Source organism: Camelus bactrianus, chromosome 16 (assembly GCF_048773025.1).
Source record: "Camelus bactrianus isolate YW-2024 breed Bactrian camel chromosome 16, ASM4877302v1, whole genome shotgun sequence".
In the NCBI taxonomy this organism is placed as follows: Eukaryota; Metazoa; Chordata; class Mammalia; order Artiodactyla; family Camelidae; genus Camelus; species Camelus bactrianus.
This window is the reverse complement of record NC_133554.1, coordinates 9470118-9490027: the sequence shown is the minus strand read 5'-3', so window position 1 is coordinate 9490027 and position 19910 is coordinate 9470118. Positions and strand designations below refer to the sequence as shown.

General features: G+C 51.3%; 2 protein-coding genes across 7 annotated transcripts in view; one reads left to right on the top strand and one right to left on the bottom strand.

The window, feature by feature from the left end:
- Positions 1-5041, top strand: part of PITPNM3 (PITPNM family member 3) — a 79974-nt gene extending 74933 nt beyond the window's left edge. For all 4 annotated transcript variants that reach the window (XM_074342453.1, XM_074342451.1, XM_074342452.1 and 1 more), the window contains 2 exons: positions 1417-1545; positions 3026-5041. In XM_074342453.1, the coding sequence (XP_074198554.1) occupies positions 1417-1545; positions 3026-3328 (432 nt within the window). In that variant the 3' untranslated portion in view covers positions 3329-5041. The remainder of the gene's footprint in view (positions 1-1416; positions 1546-3025) is intronic.
- A 2373-nt stretch (positions 5042-7414) lies between these two features.
- On the bottom strand, positions 7415-19599 carry PIMREG (PICALM interacting mitotic regulator). 3 transcript variants are annotated; one of them, XR_006724723.2, is made up of 6 exons: positions 19516-19599; positions 18562-18890; positions 9674-9969; positions 9096-9191; positions 7861-8045; positions 7415-7771 (listed from the first exon to the last, which is right to left on the bottom strand). XR_006724723.2 is itself a non-coding variant. In XM_010954658.3 (6 exons), the coding sequence occupies exons 2-5, from the start codon at positions 18853-18855 to the stop codon at positions 8422-8424; spliced, it is 720 nt and encodes a 239-aa protein (XP_010952960.1). In that variant the 5' UTR covers positions 18856-18890; positions 19516-19599; the 3' UTR covers positions 7415-8045; positions 8406-8421. The 3 variants fall into 3 exon arrangements, 2 of the variants coding, with proteins under 2 accessions (XP_010952960.1, XP_045372326.1); XM_010954658.3 differs by adding an exon at positions 8406-8455 and having other exon boundaries at positions 7415-8045; XM_045516370.2 differs by having other exon boundaries at positions 7415-8045.
- Between the last annotated feature and the right edge of the window lie 311 nt (positions 19600-19910).

Below are 19910 nucleotides of genomic sequence, written 5' to 3'. Positions count from 1 at the left end.
GGCTGGACCCTGATGACCTCAGGGTGGAGGGAAGGGACACTTCGTGGGCCAACGGGGCAGAAGCAGTGGGGTGAGGAGCGGGGCAGGTGGGTCTCAGCTTGGAGGGGTGGCGCGGTGGGGAGTGGACCCCCTGGACTGAAGTTGCTAGAGTAGGTGAATGAGGAGGTGGGATAAGGCAGGACAAAGACCCTGCCCCTCCCTCCTAGCTAGAGGCTGGTTGGGAATAAACTAGCTGACAAGGAGAGGGTGGTGGGCTGAGGGCAACCTTTCTTTGGTTTGAGATCCAGGGCAACTTCCCCTACAGGTCTGGGCAGGGGCTCAGGGAGGGAGGTAAAAATTGGGCAAAGTTTTTCAGGGAGGAGAATGACCTGTGTAGGGCCAGAGCTGCCCCGTTCTGTGTCTCCCCAGCAGCTCTCAGTAGCCAGCAAGTAGAAATGGAGAAGGTGGATGGTGCAGCAACTCCAGGGCTGAGGTTTGGCCAGGTGGGTGTGAGAGGAGAATGGGGGGGGGTGGAGAATCCGAGGTGGAGGCTGGAGGACACAGGGCTGCCACAGGGAGACCAGGTGGATGGGGTAGGGGTGGTGAGGCGGGAGGGGATGTACAGAGAATGCAGGCGCTGGTGAGGCTGGAGAGCCACTGGCATGGGAGGCTGGAAAGGAGAGGCGGGCAGAGTGGGGTTGTGGACATTCAGAGCCACAGGGGGCAGTTCTGGGTTGAGTCCTCGGGGTGACTGCCACTGACTTTCAAGAAGCTGAGAGGCAGAGGTGGTGGGTGGGTTATCCACGCGGTCAGAATTTATCCCAGCGATGGCGGGACTTAGGAGGAAGGAAAGCTGTGACCTGGGAGCATCGTCCCAGCAGGGAGGGTAAGTAGGGGGCAGAAGATGGCACTGATGGGGGCTCAAAGTGAGGATGTGGAAGTGACACTGGAGCAAGGAGGAGCTTGGGCAGTTCGCTGAATTGGGATGAAGCTTCCGGACCAGCCAGGACCAGGCGGCTGGATGACTGTCCACAGTCCGATACTGTGTGGTTGGCCTGGGGCTGGGGGTCAGACAGAACTGGCCTCCAGTCCTGGCTCTGGATTGTGTCAACTTGGAACTCAATTTCTGGTCCACAAAGGAGCACTTCGTCCCATTGTTCGTAACCTGTGGTCATGTTCCTCACGTGGCTGCGGCAAATGGTGTGGTCGTGATGGACACGCTGAGCCTGCATCGGGCCTGCAGCCCAGGGCAGGGGCCGGGAGGGGAAGCCACTGCTGGGGACTGGTTCCTGATGTAGGGTGCACTCATGACTTGGAGTCTATCTGTGCAGGTAAATGGTCCCCTAGCAGTGCTCTGGGGTGGGGGTGGCATCTGGGAATCCTTTGTAGGGGACGCACTGGGGCCCCTCTCCCTCCATGAGCTGCCCTGTGTTTCAGTGCTTCATCAAAATCAGCGCAGCCTATGGCTCCACCAAGGACATCTCTGTCTACAGCATGCTGGGCCTGCCACCTTCCCAGATCTTCATTGTGGGCCGGCCCACCAAGAAGTACCAAACCCAGTGCCAGGTGGGTGGTGGTGGGGCTGGGGGTTGGAAGGGTGGGGGAGTGGGACCAGCAGATGGGGAGAGGGGAGAAGGTTTATTTCCTTGTTTGTTCATTCAGTCATTTATTTGTTCTTTCCTTCATTTGCTCACTCATTCAATCAACAAACACTACTGGGCACCTGCTTTGGACCAGGCACTGAGTTGAGTGCAGGGGAGCTCCTTGGTGGACTTGTATGTCCTGTCATCCAGTCTAGTGGGGGAGATGGAATGGTTAGCAACCAGGGACAATGCAGTGTGGCAAGAGCCTTAATGACAGTGAATGAATGATAAGACCCTACAGAGGAGCAGCTAAGCCGGACTCAGGGACGAGTTTGGTTTTTGGAAGTTTGAAGGAATTACCCAGGAAGGGCCTGAGGCTGGAGGAGCATTTGTGACAGATGCTGCAGCAAAAGCACAGGTCAGGGGGTGGCAGAGCACGTGAATATTCTGGGGGCTGCATGTGGCTCAGCTTGGCTGAGTGTGATGTGGGAGAGCAGGGCGGGGAGGGGGTGGCTGGAGCAGTCCATTGTGGATGGACTGTATGTCTTGCCCAGTTGGGACTCTGTCTCTGGAGTGAATTTGTGATTCAAGGAGATCCCTCAGGCTGCAGATGGAAGGCGCATCAGAGGAAGAGGAGGGAAGCAGTGGCAGGGCAGAGAAGGCCAAGGGTCCGAGAGTCATTTCTAAGGCAGGATGGATTGGATTTGGTAACAGACCCATCAGACAGCATGTGGGATGAGAGAGGGAAAGTCAAGGGTGGGGCCCAGTTTCCAGCCCGGGCAACCAGGTAGGTGGTGCCATTATTGGGATAAAGAAGGAGGTGACTGAAAGGAACGTGATGATCTCCTCTTGGGCCATGTAGAGTGGGAGGGCCTGAGAATGACAAGAAGGTGGTGGGTCAGAGATGGTGGGACCTCAGAGTGGGAACTGTGAGAGCAGGGCTTCTCAAACTCCCATCTGCACACACATCACCCAGGGATCTTATTTAAATGCAGATTCGGATTCCCTAGGCCTGGGATGGGGCCCAAGAGTGCCTGTCAAGGGTCTGGGTTTTGCTGATGTTGCTGGTCCATGGTGCACACTTTGAGTAGCAAGGTTTTGAGGCCCCAGTGGGAGGGATTGGCAGGAAGGGCAGCTGTGGGGGCCAGAAAATAATGACGTTCCACGGGGTAGCAGCTGTAGGAGGCGGGGAGACTTAGCTTTGGGGGATTTTAGTGAAAGTGACCAGGATGGGAGCGTCACCTCATCAGGAAGCCAGAGGACTCTGGTGTGACCCACAGGGACAGATAGAAGCACTCAGTTTTCCAAAGCGGCTGGGGAGCCTGGAGCGGTCCATGCGCGCAGTTTCCCGGAGAAGCGGGGTGGTCCAGGGAAAGGGCGATGCTGGGGTGTGGGGTGGGGGCAGGAGCAGGGCCCGCCCAGCCCCGGGCCTGACGCCACCCTCGCGGCCGCCCTCCCCGCAGTTCCTGAGCGAGGGCTACGCCGCGCACCTGGCCGCGCTGGAGGCCGGCCACCGCTCCCGGCCCAAGAAGACCAGCTCGCGCATGATGCTGCGGAAGGGCAGCTTCGGCCTCCACGCGCAGCCCGAGTTCCTGCGCAAGCGCAACCACCTGCGCCGGACCATGTCGGTGCAGCAGCCCGAGCCGCCCGCCAACCCCAAGCCCGAGAGGGCCCAGAGTCAGCCCGAGTCCGACAAGGACCACGAGCGGCCCCTGCCCGCGCTCAGCTGGGCGCGCGGGCCCCCCAAGTTCGAGTCGGTGCCCTGAGGGCTAGGCTGTGCGCAGAGCAGGGGTGGGGGCGCCCACCGGGCTGCCTGCGGGGACGGGAGGGGCTGCCTTCTCCCGGCAGACACAGGTCTTTTCCTGCTCCTTCCCTCCCGTGTCTGTCCAGCAGTGTCGGATCAGCTGGGGGGGTGGGACCCTGCCCGGCCTTGGGGGGGCTCCCTGGGCCGCGAGGGGGTGAGATCCAGGAGTCTCAGTGCAGCTGCGGCTGCTCCCCCGCGCCTGCAACACAAGCCCCAGTCGCGGCTGATGTTTGTGTAATCCTGGGCGCAGGCCTGCCGGGGCTAGAGTGTTTGGCCATCTTTGTGAGCTGCCGAGGCGAAGCTAGGCAGGCCCTAAAGGCAGAAGCCCCCAGTCCGGTGATCAGCAGCCGCTGACAGGTACAGCATCTCGGCCGGCTGCTGGAGGGGTGAGTGGCATTTGTGCCCACCCTCCCTGTGGCATCCTGGGTCACCATCTTGGGCCTGGCTCTCCTATGGCAAAGTGGCCACTTTCTGGGAGTGAGAGGATGTCCCTGGGCTCATCCTGTGTCAGCTGTCTGTCCATGGCCCTTGGGGGGCGGGGTCTGGTGCTGACGGTCTGTCCTCCTGAAGCTGTCCATTGTCCCCCCCTTTCTTGTCCTCACCTTTCACCTATGGCCCTTGAGGACGGTCATTCCTCTCCCTAGAGTCCTGCCTGGTGCCCTCCCCTGTGAGGCTGTGGCCCTGGGCTCTGGCTTTGCTGGGCTGGCTGTGAGCCCTTGAGCTGGTTGCTTGCCCTCTCTGGGCCCTGCCTTCCTTATGTAGTTGGAGGGTCTCCCCAGCTGAGATGGGTGTGAGATTTTGATTCCTAGGCTGTCCTGCATTTCTGCCCTCTGAGACTTTTCAGGCCTACGAGCCCCTCAGAGCGCCCAGTGATCTATACCCTCCATGCAGGCTGAGAGAGGGGCTTTGAGGGGCCAGTAGGGAGCTACGATCTCCCCACAACTTCAAAGGAAGTCCTTCTATGAGGGTTGCTGGGATCCCTGCTCCACGGAAGGGTTTGCTTTCCACTGATGCCCCAGGGACAGAGACATCCCCCCAGAGGGCACTGATCTGGCTACCCTGCCCCTGCTCTGCTCAGAGTGATTTCTCCCTTTGCCTCCTGGAAGGCACACAGCTGAGATCCCAGAGCTCCTGGGGTTCATGTAATTTTGGCTCAAACTGTTTTCTTCCCTTCCCTTCCCCCCTGCCACTCAGCTTGGTTTAGTGCCCATCACCTCCTCTTGGGTCATCCCCTGGGGCTGGCAGGGCTTGGCTCTCCTGGGGGCCCCTCAGATTCTGCCCAGGCCTTCCTGCTGCTGAGCCCCTGGCCTGGGGATTGGTCTCCTGCACTCCCCCCGTTCCCTGGCCCAGACCCGCAGCCGCCGCGTGTGGGGCTGCCTAGCGGCTTCTGAGGCCCTGCGGCTTGTCACTAGGCTGGTCCAGCTGTTTCAGTCAGGGCTGTGTCAGGGGCCGGGCTGCCCCAGGGCCCAGACGTCTGTGTACACAGCAGGCACCTGTGTCAGCTCAGTGTCGCTTCTGCTCAGTGTCTACCTCTTGCAGCTCCCATGTGGCCAATGTCCTTCCCGATGGCGGCTGCTGGTCAGGGCGGCTGATGCCGCCGCTGCCTTGAATCACCGGGCAAACTCGGTGCCCTGCTGGGGCTGGAGGGATCTGGGCTCCCCGCCCCCACCCCTGCTCTCTACTAGAACTGTGTCTTCTGCAGTCTGCCAGCTCCTGCCACATCCACGCCACCTGTCTGCCAGCTCTCTGCCCCACTTCTGGCACTGCATCTGCACCCAGGCCCAGAGCTGCTGGCAAGTCTGTTGGGATGGGGTGATCACCCTCAGCTTCCTCTCTGGTCCTGCCTCCTGGCAGTTCACAATGGGCCCATCCCTCCTTCAGCATTTCCTCCTCCTGGCTCTCCATTAGGCACCAGCTCTTACAGCATCGTCACCTCAGCTCCAATCCTGCCCCTCCTTTCCAAAATACACCCTGGGGCTGACTAAGTCTGATTCTCTGAAACTCCAGCTCCTTTTTGCAGAAACCACTGATGCATCACTCTTGAATGCTGAAATAATTAACACGAGATGCTTCTCCCCCAGTTAGAGTCCCTCTGCCCTTTCTGAGAACTGCAGGTTAGGAGAAAGAGAGCATGTGGGGACCCTGGGGACTGTGGAGACTCGGGGAAGCAGGGTTCTGATGTTGTGGGGGTTGGAGCTGGGACGTGGGCCCCAGCAGGAGAACCTCCACCCTTTCCCTTCTGGAGCTCTGGATTGGGGCTCTGATGACTTGCTCCTGAGATGCTGAAGGTGTACAGCGAGGTATTGTGAACACCACGCCCTGGGAGCTTGGGTTGGGTTGTGTGTGTATGTATGTGTGTGTGTGTGTGTGTGTGTACCTGGGGGTTCTGTACACTGTGTGTGTGTGTGTGTGTGTGTGTGTGTGTGTTTACCTGGGGGTTCTGTACAGAGATCAGACTCAGACAACTTGTGTCTGCATTCACAGCAACTCTGTAACCAATATGCACTTTCTCTGCTAGTGGTTTGTTTGATTTTGTCCGTCCAGTTAAGTTGGAGAAAAACAAAGAACCAACTTGTGGTGTTCTCCGAAGGGGGTGCCGCTGCCCCTCCCCGAGTAGTTCTGTGGCCCTCAATCTGGCTGTTTTCTAGAGAATCCTTCCAGCTCCCGTGGGTCTGCTCCGCAGGAGCTGGAAGACAGATCTTCCTGCCTGACCAAAGCTCCTTGTTTCTTGCGTGGCATGTTTGTTTTTCCCAATCTGGTGGCTGTCCCGACGGAGGGCCCGCCTGCCTGCTGCCTTCCCCTACCTTCGCCCTGTTGGGGTTCAGGGTGCATCTGTAGCCAGGGCCGCCTCTTCTGGCCTTGTGGCATTTTTCTAAAGATCTTGATGCCTCTCTTAAGTTCCGCAACAGATACGTTTAAAAAAAAAAAAAAAAAAAGTAAGACTCACGCATGTGGATGAACGGCCCTCCAGTCTGGGTGCTGGGCCACAGAAAGCAACCCTGTGTGAACCCCAGTATTGCTGACATTACTGGGGGGGCTCTCTGAAAGAGGGGAGGCTGGATCTCATGGTTTTTAAACAGTACTCTGACCACTTTGGAGCCCATGCCCATGCCCCGGAAATGTCCTGCACATAAAATGGGTCCCGAGGTGGCGCTGGTTTTGCGGGGACACTGTCCCCCCAGCCCAGGTGCAGCCCCGCCCGGGAGGGGCGCCCTACCTGCGGAGCCTCGCAGCTTGACTGCGCCTTAAATAACCACCTTTCCTGCCAAATCCCCGGGGGTTTGGGTGCCAAGTGCTCTGGAAAACTATTCTCTATGGCTCAGCCAAAAGACACCTCCCCTCCCCTCCCTCTGTCCCCCCAGGGCTTGGGGGAACGTTCTTAAAAATCCTAAGGAGGGTTAAGTCCAAGCAGTGAGGCCTGGCCAGGGTCCTTGTCTCCTGGCTGAGAAACCAGCAGGGTGGTTGGGAAAAAAAATCAAGAGTGTGACCCTAGCCTCCTCAGCAGGTGACACCAAGGAGGGGTGGAACAGGAGGGCGGCCCGCTCACGAGGACTCCCACCCTCAGACCCCGCTGTCCTTTTCCATTTGTTTTCTCGGTGGTGGCAGCCTGTCTGGTCCTGTCTGTCTGACTGTTCCTAAGTGTGTAACTCTCAGTATTATTTGTGGTGGATGGTTCTGTGGTGAAAAAGGTTTATTATCTTTCTCATGGCTGCCTTGTACAAAATCCGTTAGAGGAGAAAATGTAAAAATATCAGGTTTCTAACATGACAAACACAGCATTATGGAGTTAAAGATTTTTACAACTGGTCTTGATTTTGATGTGAGCTGGTTTTTAACTCTCAAACGTTGTCACTTAAATAAAAACCTTATTTGCCTTTAAAACATGCTTTGCTCTGAATGAAGTGGAGAGACCCTCCCTGTTTGTGTTCTCCCTGAGCCGGGGGCAGGCATGCTCAGGGTGGGGAGGGGTGAGGGGGACAAAGCTGGGCCCCAAACCACAGACCTCTTGCCCCGAGCGGGGTGGCAGTGCCAACCAACAGATGTCAAATGCAGAAAGAGGGTCTTTATTATGAAAAAGCAATGGTATCTAGGAAAGTCATAAACTGGTTTCTTTCTAATAAAATGGCAAAGTGGATTTCTTAAATAATTTACAAAGGGCAGAAATAACTACTGGATGGGGCCGTGCACCCACAGTGCCCTGTGCTGAGAATGTAACTAGGTACCTGGGACCCAGGGTCTTAGGGGATAGTCATCTCGCCCAGCTCCTCTGGGGCTTTGGTACGAGAACCAGAGCTGGAATCTGGGTTTCCGTGAGCCCCGGCATCGGTGACACGGGGCTGACTCCTTGCAGACCCCACTTCCGGGCACATTGCTCCGAGCTGTCAGATGCTCCCGGGTGCCTGTACTGCATGTTACAAACGAGGCGCCCATAAAGCTCACGTGAGGGATGAGTTTCGAAGCCCAGAAAGGGAGTAGAGTAAGCGATTCCCCCACCTCTCCGAGGTCTCCCTGCGTCACTCGCAGGCTGTGGTAGGTGATCACTGGCAGGCCGAGCGGTGGTCGGAGCAGAGGTCCCCGAGCAGCCTCCACTGGGCTTTTGTTAGTCAGGTCCTTGCTGGCAGCGGCCCAGGGACACTGCTGGCTCCTGGGTCTTCAGGAACTGGCGGGAGGCACGGATCCTGGGTGTGAGGGCGTGGTGGTCAGATACGGCTTGCTTCCCGCAAGACAGTGCTCCCTCCGGGCCCCTCATGGTGGGGAAGGCAAGGGAATTGGGGACACCGTAGCCTTCCCCCCGCAAAATGAGGAGCTGGAAGGGGTCTCTATGGCTGCCTGGGGGCCCAGGTGCTCTGTTAGTGATGGGCTTTGTGAGGTCAGTGGCTCCAGCTCCTGACAGGTCAGGAGACTTGCATCCTTCCTGCTCTGCTGGGCCCATTGTGGGTTTTTTCCAGAAAAGATTCAGTTCTCTAACATGCCTGCAAATATGCCTATGTGCTGATGCAAGAGGAGGAGGAGGAAGATGCTTGGGAGGAAGCCATTACCTGAAGGGCGCAGTCCTCAGTCACGAATGAGAGAAACAGTCATGTCGCCACTAGAGGCAGGAAAGTGGGAGGGAAGACGCCATTGAGGGCAGCAGGCTCTGAGGGGCCCTCCCTGCCTGAGCCAGACAAGAGCAGACCTCGCGGTGTGGCGGGGACGTGGCCCCCTCGGCAGGTATTCAGAGGGGACAGGGCCCCACCTCAGAGCCCATCACAAGCACGTACAAATGGCCTCCAGTCACGGCAGCTCCCAGCCCAGGCCCTGCCCCCGGGATGGGGTCCTAAGCAGACAGACCAGGCATTTTGAGGCAGTCATGTTGCATTCCCCAATTCCATGGGTGGGCAGGGCAGAGAGGAGCCAAGGGGAGTGGTGGAGGAAGGGCAGATCTTTCAGGAACCAGGTACCTGGCCGAATGTCAGCTTCCAGGTGATGGAGAAATATGGGGGCCCAAGGCCCAGGGGGCCACACACATCCAGGGTGTGGCCTTCACCACCACCCCAAGCTAGGTTTTCATCAAGGAGGAGACCTATGCATGTTGCAGATGAGGTGACAGAGGCTCAGAGAAGGTGAGGCATGAGCAGGGTCACACAGCGGGGCAGAGCCAGAACCAGAGGCCTGCCTTAAAAAAAAAGTGGCCTGGCTCAGGGGTCCCTCCCGGCCATGTCGCTTTGAAGCACGGCAGGCCAACTCACCTCTCTTCAGCTGCGATGACTTCGTCCAGCTCTTGGGACAGCTTCTGGAGACGCTGGATTCCTGCCCCTATAGGCTCCAGGTCACTGTCAGACTCGCTGAATGGAAGGAAAAGCCGCATGCACAGTCACTGTTGGAACCCTAACCCACCCAGCACTGGGGCCTGCTGTGTGGGCCCAGGTGAGGACTGGCAGGTGCTGGGAACATGTCACCCCAGACCCCCACTCCGGAAGGTGACATCAGAGCAGCTTGGAGCAGCTGGCAGAAAACAGCTGGATCAAGGCCCACCAGGCCAAGGTCAAGGATGGGTGACCTTGCAGAGCTGAGCACTGCTTTCTCCACTTGAAAACTGAGCCTCAGGCCTCCAGATGGCTTCAAAACTGACTTCCGGGTTCACCAGGAGCTTGGGTGAGTGTGATACCTCTTCCTTTGACAGATGGGGAAACCAAGGCCCTGAAGAACCTAGCGGGGCACAGCTGGGCCAGAGCACGGTGTGACTCGGCTTGGGATTTTCCTGGCTCCACGGAGCCCCAGGGCCCGGTTAGTGTTTTGGGGGTGGGCAAGGTGCTAGTCCATTTACCTGGGGGAGCAGAGGGGCTCTGCCGAGGAGTAGGGGCTCCGGAAGGCAGCCTCCCTCCTGGACCGCCGCCTTGGGTGGGCCCGCGGGCCCGCGTGGGCAGAGAGGTGGCGATGCTCCCACTCCCTAGGGTCCAGGGCTGAGCGGGCGGGGCCGGCTCCCGACAGCCAGCTGCTCTGCTGGCTCAGGCTGTGAGCTGGGGGGCTGCTGCCCTTCTGTGCCCCTCTCTTCCTCCTTCTGGCTTTCACCTGGGTTTCCACCAGCCACTTGGTGCCGCTCTGGCAGGACTCCTGGATTCTCTGTGACAGGTACACAGGTGAGCTACCCCAGAGCCCGGAGGCATAGCTCCAACCCCCCGGCCCACCAGCTGTCCTACAAGTCCAGGCAGCTCCAGGCGAGGGGTGCGCATGAGTCCCTGTGAAATGGGTCCACAGTAGGGATCCAGCTCCCAGCCCCCGGGGGTGAGTGCTGTGTCAGCAGCAGAACCACTGTGGTCTAAGTCCACACCCTCTTCTGGGACACAGACTGACCCAGACTCAAAGGGGAGGCCCAGAGAAGACCAGGCCTACCCCCAGGATACATGGAATAATTTCTCTCCCTGCCTCTGGTCTCACTCACTCCAATCCACCCTCTACTGTTGCATGGATATCCTTCTCAAGGACTAATATTTGGCTCAGAGGCTTCTCCACAAAGTGTCCAGAAACAGCTTCCCACTCAGACACCAAGGAGACGCCCCGCCCACTCCCAGTTCTCTCCTTGGAGGCCGGTCCATTCTCACAACTTCGGTCCTTCCTGGGTGTCACACCCCCAGCCCCCACCTCTGGCTCCAGGTTTGGAGACATGTCCACTTGGAAGGCCCAAGGACATGTCACACCCAACACATGTGGCATCTTCCTGCCCACACTGCACATCTGTACCAAATCTTCTCGAATCTACCTTCTGAGCAGTTCTTAAAGCTGCTCACTCCTTGGCAAGGCCAGCCCCCCAGGCCCCCTCGGGGCAAATCTGCTTCTAACCCACTGTCCATCAAGGAGCTAAAAATCAAGTTCTAGGGGGCCAGTGCCAAGATGGCGGAGTAGAAGGACACATAGCTCACCCTCTCCCACAAATACACTGAAAATTACATCTACAGACCCATCAATTCACACAGAACACCTCCTGAACTTTGGCAGAGTATCTCTTACTTTGAAATACAAGAAGATTCCTCACAAAAATCAGTAGGAGAAAAAAAGAAAAAGGAAACTGGTGTAGGACCTGTCCCGTGGGGAAGGAGCAGCAAAGGAGGAAAAGTGCCCTCATGCTGGGGTGCCCCCTCTCCAGCAGGGAAGTCAGTAGGGACAGAAAGAGAGCTTCTGAGGCTTGGGGGAGAAAGCAGCAGCCGCTTAGCAGAAAGAACTGAGAGAAACCAGCACAGACGGTCCCTGAGATCCCTAGCCTGAGACACGAGATGGCAGGGGTGGGCCGGACTGGCTGCTGGAGCTCAGTGACGAGCCGGGGCGGGGTGGTGGTGGTGGGGCTGCAGCCCTTAGGGGGCTGGAGTGTGGTGTGGGCTGTGGCTGTGAGAGTGTGCAGAGCAGAACATCCTGGGACCCCTTTACCCCCACCAAAAAAAGCAACACTGCTGATGCTCCAGGCGGGGAGGGCCATAGCCGTTGTCTCTGCTGGCCCAGAGGGCATTGCTCAGCACCACTGTTGATGGGCGTGTTCTTGTGAGAAGAGAGGCGGGGCTCAGTCATGGCCATCACTATCGCTGATGCGCAGCTCCCAGGCAGAGGAGGGGTGGAATCCTGAATCCATACCCAAGGGCCACCCAACTTCACAGGTGAGACTGAGATTTGATTATAGCCCCAGGCAGAGAGGGCAGATTTGCTCTGCTCAAGCCTTTGTGGACCTGCACCTCTAAGAGGAATGAGCAATGAGCGGAGTTCTGGTGCACAGTGGGGGTGGGTTTGGTGTTAACGCAGACGTGGGGCTGGAGTCTCTGTGCTGACCCTGCAGTGGATCCAGGTGTGTGACTGCACACTCGCCATGGTGGGTTCTAGTGCTTGACGTTGGCAGGTCTGCACTGGTGGCTGTGCAGGTGCAGAACCTGGGGGACACCAGAGCAGGTTGCTGACATTCCCGTGGCTGAGGTGGGGACAAGGGCAGCATCAACAAAGAGTACTTTGTTAGCCCGTGTAACACATGACAGACAACACCCCAGAAGACACTTCCTGGTGGACATCTCCTGGGAGGTACGCTCGGCGGTTTTTCTTCCAGCTGAAGCACTCCAACCCGGCCTACCACATACTGCAGCTCAGAAATGGGTCTAGAAGCCTCTATTCCAGCAACAGGGGAGCAGACCTGGCCCCTGTCAGAGCTGTGACAACCACAGAACAAAAAGAAGGCCCTGCTCAACAACCAGGGCAGACTCTGATCGCCACAACCACAATCAAAGTAATAAGAGTCAACACACATGGAAGAAAGACATGGCCTCTATACTAAAAACATCCCTTGTGACAAAATTACTAGATGTGCACAGTCTACACAGGAATGCTCACACTTGAGGGAAAAAAACCCAACAGCCCTTCAGGATCACAGTAGATAGCTGATACTCCTAAATCCACAGAGTCTGAGAAGTGTAAGTAAAATGAAGAAGCAGAGGAACCACTCCCAATTAAAAGAACACAGAAGTCCCCTGAAATAACAAACAATGAAATAGACCTTGACAGTCTACTAGATCATGACTTCAAAAAGGTGGTGATCAAAACACTGAAGGAAATAAGACAGACTATGAATACAAATGCAGAATACTATAAAAAGGGAAATAGAAATTATAAAGAGGAGCTATTAAAATCAGAAAATTCAATGGCTGAGATAGGAGCAGAGCTAAAGGCAGTCAAAAGCAGACTAGATAATGCAGAGGAATGAATAAATGATTTAGAAGACAGGACAAGAGAAATCACTGAATCAGAGCAGCAGACAGAAAAAGCAAGGGAAAACCAATGAAAGCAATATAAGGGACTTACCAGATAATATAAAGCATGCCAACCTATGCATACAGGGGTCCCAGAAGGAGAAGAAAGAGAAAAGGGAAGGAATTGAAATTGAAATTTGAAAACATCATGACTCAAAACTTCCCAAACCTAAAGAAGGAACTAGATATCCAAGTACAGGAAGCACAGTGGGTCCCAAACAAGAAGAACCCAAACAGACCTATAGCAAGACATATTATAATTAAGATGGCCAAAGTTAAAGATAAAGGCAGCAAGAGAAAAAAAAAAACTTAGTTACAAGGGAACCCCCATAGGGCTTTCAGCTGATTTCTCTACACAAACACTGCTGGCCAGAAGGGAGTGGCCAGATATATTCAAAGTTCTGAATGAGAAGAAGCTGCAACCTAGGCTACTCTATCCACTAAGACTACCCTTTAGTATAGAGGGAGAGATAAAGAATTTCACAGACAAGCAAAAACTAAACCTATTGTAAAAGAAATAATGAAAGGTCTACACTAAATAGAAAAGAAGCAGGAAGCTACAGAAAAGAGAAAACCACAACTGGAAATGCAATAACTACAATCAGCTGCAAGAGAATAAACATGAAGATGTAAAAGAGGACATCAAAATCATAAAAGGTGGCAGAGTGGAACAAGAAAATGTAGATTTAAAAAAACAATTCTTTTTTTGTTCTGCTTAGGATGTGTTTGAGCCTATATGACTACCAGTCTAAAGTCAACAGATACAGTAATGGGTTCACATACTTGGAAAAACAGGGTAACCACAAATCAAAACATACAATAGAGTCACAAAATCACAAAGAAACCAAGCTAATACAAAAGAAAATTATCAAACCACAAAAAGAAAAATGAAAAGAAAAAGAAAGGAACAAAGAAGAAATACCAAATCAACTGGAAAACAAAGTTCAAAATGGCAATAAACACACATTTATCAATAATTACTGTAAATGTCAATGAAATAAAAGCTCCAATCAAAAGACAGGGTGGCAGGTTGGGCAATAAAACAGGAGCCTACAATATGCTGCCTAGAGACCCACTTTAGAGTGAAGGACACACATAGATTGAAAGTGAGAGGGTGGAAAAAGATATTTCATGCAAATGGAAATGACAAGAAAGCGGGGGTAACAATACTCATATCAGACAAAATAAACTTTAAAACAAAGGTCATAAAGAAAGAAAAAGAAGGACACTACATAACGATTAAAGCAGCAATACAAGAAGAGGATATTACACTTGTTAACATATATGCACCCAATATAGGAGCACCTGAATGTACAAAACAAATAGTAACAGACATAACGAGAGAAATTGATGGGAACACAATAATAGTAGGAAACTTTAACATTCCACTAACATCACTGGACAGATTTTCCATACAGAAAGTCAACAAGACAACACAGATACTAAATGACACAATAGAACAGTTGGACATAGTTGATATTTTTAGGACATTACATCCCCTCAAACCAGAATATACATGCTTTTCAAGTGCACATGGAACATTCTCTAGGATAGATTGCATACGTGGACACAAAAGAAGTCTCAACAAATTTAAGAGGATAGAAATTATTTCAAGCATCTTTTTTGACTACTAATGGCATGAAACCACAGAAAGACAAATGAAATAAAAACAACTGCATGGAGACTAAACAACATGCTACTAAAAAACCAATGGGTCAATGATGAAATCAAAGAAAAAATTAAAAAATACTTTGAAACAAATGACAATGAAAACACAACCACACAAAATCTATGGGGTGCAGCAAAAGCAGTCCTAAGAAGGAAGTTCATAGCAAAACAGGCTTTCCTCAAAAACCAAGAACAATTTCAAATAACAACCTAACCTACCACCTAAAAGAATTAGAAAAAGAAGAACAAACAAAACCCAAAGTCAGGAGAAGGAAAGAAATAATAAAGATCAGGGAGGAAAGAAATAAAAGAGAGATTAAAAAAAAAAAAAGCAACAAAGCAGAAAAAAAAATCAATCAAACCAAGAGCTGGTTTTTTGAAAGAGTAAACAAAGTTGACAAACCTCCAGCCAGGCTCACCAAGAAGAAAAGGAAGAGGACCCAAATAAATAAAATAAGAAAGGAAAATGGAGAAATTACAACCAACACTACAGAAATACCAAAAAACAAACAAACAAACAAACAAAAAACCCCACAAGAGAATACTATGAACAACTATATGGCAACAAATTAGACAACCTAGAAGAAATGGACAAGTTTCTAGAAACATACAGTCCACCAAAACTCAATCAAGAATAGATCATTTGAACAGACTGATCACTAGAAGTGAAATAGAATCAGCAGTTAAACCTTCCTGCAAACAAAAGTCCAGGACCAGATGGATTCACTGAGGAATTTTACCAAACATACAAAGAAGAAGTTATACGAATTCTTCTAAAACTCTTCTAAAAGATTGAAGAGGAAGGAATACTCCTAAACACTTTCTATGAAGCCACCATCACCCTGGTACCAAAACCAGACAAAAACTACCAAAAAAAGAAAATTATAGGCCAATATGATTGATGAACATAGAAAAAATCCTCAACAAAATATTAGCAAACAGAATCCAACAGCTCATAAAGAAGAGTATACACTATGATCAAGTTGGATTGATCCCAGGGACCCAAGGATGGTTCAACATACACAAATCAATCAATGAGGTACACCATATCAACAAAAGAAGGGATAAAAATCACATGATCATCTCAATGGATGCAGAAGAAGCATTTAATAAAATTCAACACTCATTTATGATAAAACTCTTACCAAAGTGGGTATAGAAGGAAGAAATCTCAACATAATAAAAGCTATTTATGACAAACCCACAGCCAGCATAATACTCAATGGTGAAGAGTTGAAAGCCTTCCCACTAAAATATGGAACAAGACAAGGATGCTCACTCTCACCACTTCTATTCAATATCATCTTGGAAGTCCTAGCCATAGCAATTAGAGAAGAAATAAAAGGGATTCAAATTGAAAGAGAAGAGGTAAAATTGTCACTATATGCAGATGACATGATATTATATATAGAAAACTATAAAAGCTTCACACAAAAACTACTAGAGCTGACAAAGAATTTGGCAAGGTAGCAGGACACAAGATTAACATAAGAAATCAATTGTATTTCTTTATACTAAAAATGAAATAGCAGAAAAAGAAAGTAAAGAAACAATCCCCTTTAAAATCACATCCAAAACAATAAAATACTTAGGAATAAATCTGACCAAGGAGGTGAAAGAGAGAACTACAAAACACTGACTAAGGAAATTAAAGATGACTTAAAGAAATGGAAAGATATCCCATGCTCTTGGATTGGAAGAATTAATATTGTTAAAATGGCCATACTGCCCAAGGCAATCAACAGATTTAATACGATCCCTTCCAAATTATCTACGACATTTTTCACAGAACTAGAACAAATAATCCTAAAATTTATATGGAATCCCCAAAGACCCAGAATTGCCAAAGCAGTACTGAAGAAAAAGAATGAAGCTGGAGGAATAACCCTCCCAGACTTCAGACAATACTACAGAGCTACAGTAATCAAAACAGCATGGTACTGGCACAAAAGCAGACATATGGATCAATGGAACAGAATAGAGAGTCCAGAAGTAAACCCACAGATCTATGGTCAATTAATCTTCAACAAAAGAGGCAAGAATATACAATGGAGAAAAGACAGTCTCTTCAACAAGTGGTATTGTGATAACTGGACAGCTGCATGTAAATCAATGAAGTTAGAACACTCTCTTATAGCATACACAAAAATAAACTCAAATAAATATAAGACAAGACACTATAAACCTCCTAGAAGGAAACACAGACAAAACATTCTCTGACATAAATCTTAGCAATGTTCTCCTAAGGCAGTCTACCAAGGAAATAGAAATAAAAGCAAAAGTAAACAAATAGGACCTAATTAAACTTACAAGCTTTTGCACAGCAAAGGAAACTATAAGCAAAACAAAATGACAATGTACAGAATGGGAGAAAATATTTGCAAATGATGCAACTGACAAAGGCTTAATTTCCAGAATATATAAACAGCTCATACAACTTAATGACAACAAAACAAAACAAATAACCCAATCAAAAAACAGGCAGAAGACCTAACCAAGCAATTCTCCAATGAAGATATAAAAATGGCCAATAGGCACAGGAAAAAGTGCTCAATATTGCTAATTATCAGAGAAATGAAAATCAAAGCTTCAATGAGGTATCATCTCACACCTGTAAAGAATGGCCATCATTCAAAAGTCCACACAAGATAAATGGTGGAGAGGAGAGGGCGTGGAGAAAAGAGAACCCTCCTACACTGCTGGTGGGAATATAGTTTGGTGGAGCCATTATGGAAAACAGTTCGGAGATTCCTTAAAAAACTAAAGACTTACCATATGATCCAGCAATCCCAGTCCTGGGCATATATTCAGAGGGAACTCTAATTCAAAAATATACATGCAGCCCAATGTTCATAGCAGCACTATATATGATAGCCAAGACATGGAAGCAATCTAAATGTCCATCGACAGATGACTGGATAAAGAAGCTGTAGTATATTTATACAGTGGAATACTACTCAGCCATAAAAAAGAATAAAATAATGCCATTTGCAGCAACATGGATAGATCTGGAGATTGTCATTCTAAGTGAAGTAAGCCAGAAAGAGAAAGAAAAATACCATATGAGATCACTCATATGTGGAATCTAAAAAAGAAAAAAGAAAAAAGAAGACACTAATGAACTTATCTATAAAACAGAAACAGGCTCACAGACATAGTAAACAAACTTATGGTTATGGGTGGGGAAAGGGAGTGGGAAGGGATAAATTGGGAGTTTGAGATTTGCAAATATTAACTACTATATATAAAATGGATAAAAATTAATTTCTTCCATATAGCAGAGGGAACTATATTCAATATCCTGTAGCAATGTATAATAAAAAAGAGTATGAAAACAAATATATGTATTACATGTATGACTGAAATATTATGCTATACACCAGAAATTGACAAATTGTAACTGACTGTACTTCAACAACAAAAAAACCCCACCAAGTTCTAAGACAAACAGGGTCCTACTACATAGCACAGGGAACTATATTCACCATCTTGTAATAGCCTATAATAAAAAAGAATATAAAAAAGAATATGTGTATATATATTTGTATGTATATATGTATAACTGAGTCACTATGCTGTACACCAGAAATTAACACAACATTGTAAGCCGACTATACTTCAATAAAAAATAAAATAAAGTAAGAGAATTAGATCAGAAAAAAACCAAAACAGATTCTAATTTGCTAATTGGACCCAATTCCTCCCCCTGTTGAAAACTCTTCCCACTGGCTCCCAGGGCTCCTAATGGCTCTTGGGAACATCTAAACACATTCAGCTTGGACCCTTTCTCATGTTCCACCTTGCCCTGTCCTCTGGTCATACACAGACTAAGTTCCTGCCGTTTCTGTTCAGCATCTTGCTCTCCCTCAACCCGGGGTCTGGACTATTTCACCTGCCTTGTGCACTCCTCATATGTCCCCTTTCCTGGGTGAATTCCATGGAATCACCTCCTCCGGGAAGCCTCACTGGCTAAGCTTCTTTTTGGTGTTCCCCGATCATTAGCCCCGTGCTTGTGATTTCCTATTGCAATAGAGCTCTCTCTCATCTTGTGAGGCTCTGTTTCCTCCATAACACTGTGTAACACTCCATAACATCCAGCTGTTTGTTGAGCACCTGCTATGTGCCAGGAACTATTTGGAGTGTGGAGGATACAGCAAACAGATCAAAGTCTCTGTCTTCAGGGAGTCTATATTCTTGGGGTTTCCTTGGGGGCAGTCATTATCCAGCACCAAAGAAGCCCTCCACACCTGAGCATGGTCAGCATTACCTGGGACACGGCACCCAAGGCGTTCTTAGCTGAGCGAGCTGCTGCCTGGAGACCCTGCTGCCCTGGCTCCGGGGTTTCCAGGCGTTTCCAGGAGGAGCCCGCCCCGAGATTGAGACTGACTGTTCTCAGGGGCAGCCTCCTTTGGAACTGTCTGCACAGGGAGCCCAGGGCCCCGCTGGACGTCTGGGGGTGGCCGACTGCAGGCTGCAGGGCCTTGCTCTCCTCCAGCTGCTCCTGGTTCTGGAGCGATCTCCGACGTATGGTGGCCCCCACGCCCGGCCACCGAGAAGCCATCTGCCTGGCCAAGAGTCTGTTCTGCCCACCAGATCCTGGGGAGGAGATCAAAAGGAAGGTCAGCAAAGCATCCCCTCATCCCATTCCCAGGCTCCACAGAGAGCCTGGGTACCAGCAGGGGACGGAGGTCCGGGAGGAGATGGGATGGAGGCCCTTGGGGTGGGGCACTTGGCAACTGTGGGAACAGGAAGGACAATGCTTTCTAGAAGAGGATTCAGCGAGGCCCAGAAGAGGGTAGAGGCTGAACAAGGCCGGTCAGCAAGCGTCCCTTGCTGCAAGTGTCTAAAACAGCTCTTTCATTCCAGCCTCATTTCCGTTATCCGCCTCAGGCGGGGAGGGCGGAGGTCAGAACCGGCTGTGGCCAAGCCTCAGCACTTGGCCCGGGGCAGGACCAGCGGCTCTTTCACACGCTCACCCTGACCCAGCGCGCTCCCGTGGGCTGACCAGACACTCCGATTTCCATCTGGCTACACCCAGGGCCCCACATGCCGTGCCGGTCCTGACTAGAGCCTCCAACCTCCCGTCCTAACCCTAAACCCCTCACTTCCCGTCCTAACTAGAGACCCCTCCAACCTCCCGTCCTAACTAGGGCTCCCCCTACCCCGTCCCCGTCCCCGGTCTTCTGAACTGGAGCCGCCCCGCTCCCCAGCTTGCACTCACCCAACAGCGCCCAACGCTGACCAGACGCTGACCACAGCTGCTCCTGGTCCACCTAGCCGATTTGAAACTCCGTGCGGATCCGCCCCCTGGCCCTGTCCTCACAGCTGACTGGCTCCATCCCCGTCCCGCTGCCGTGCCAGGGATCCGATTGGCCCCTCGGCTAGTGGCGGCGAATCCTGCTCTCGGATTGGCCCTGCCGTCCCCATTCATCCCTCTGAATGTCCGCAGGGCGGGGAGCCACGCGTTGAGGCCGCTTTGTATCTGCCTGTCCCGCCCGCCCGCCCGCGCTGCCTGCGGAGTCCGTGCCCGCGCCGGCCCTACCCCAGAGCCACCTCCCGACGCTCGGCCCGGGGCCCCTGGGCCCCCTCCTTAACCACCAAGGTTTAGGCTGGTCT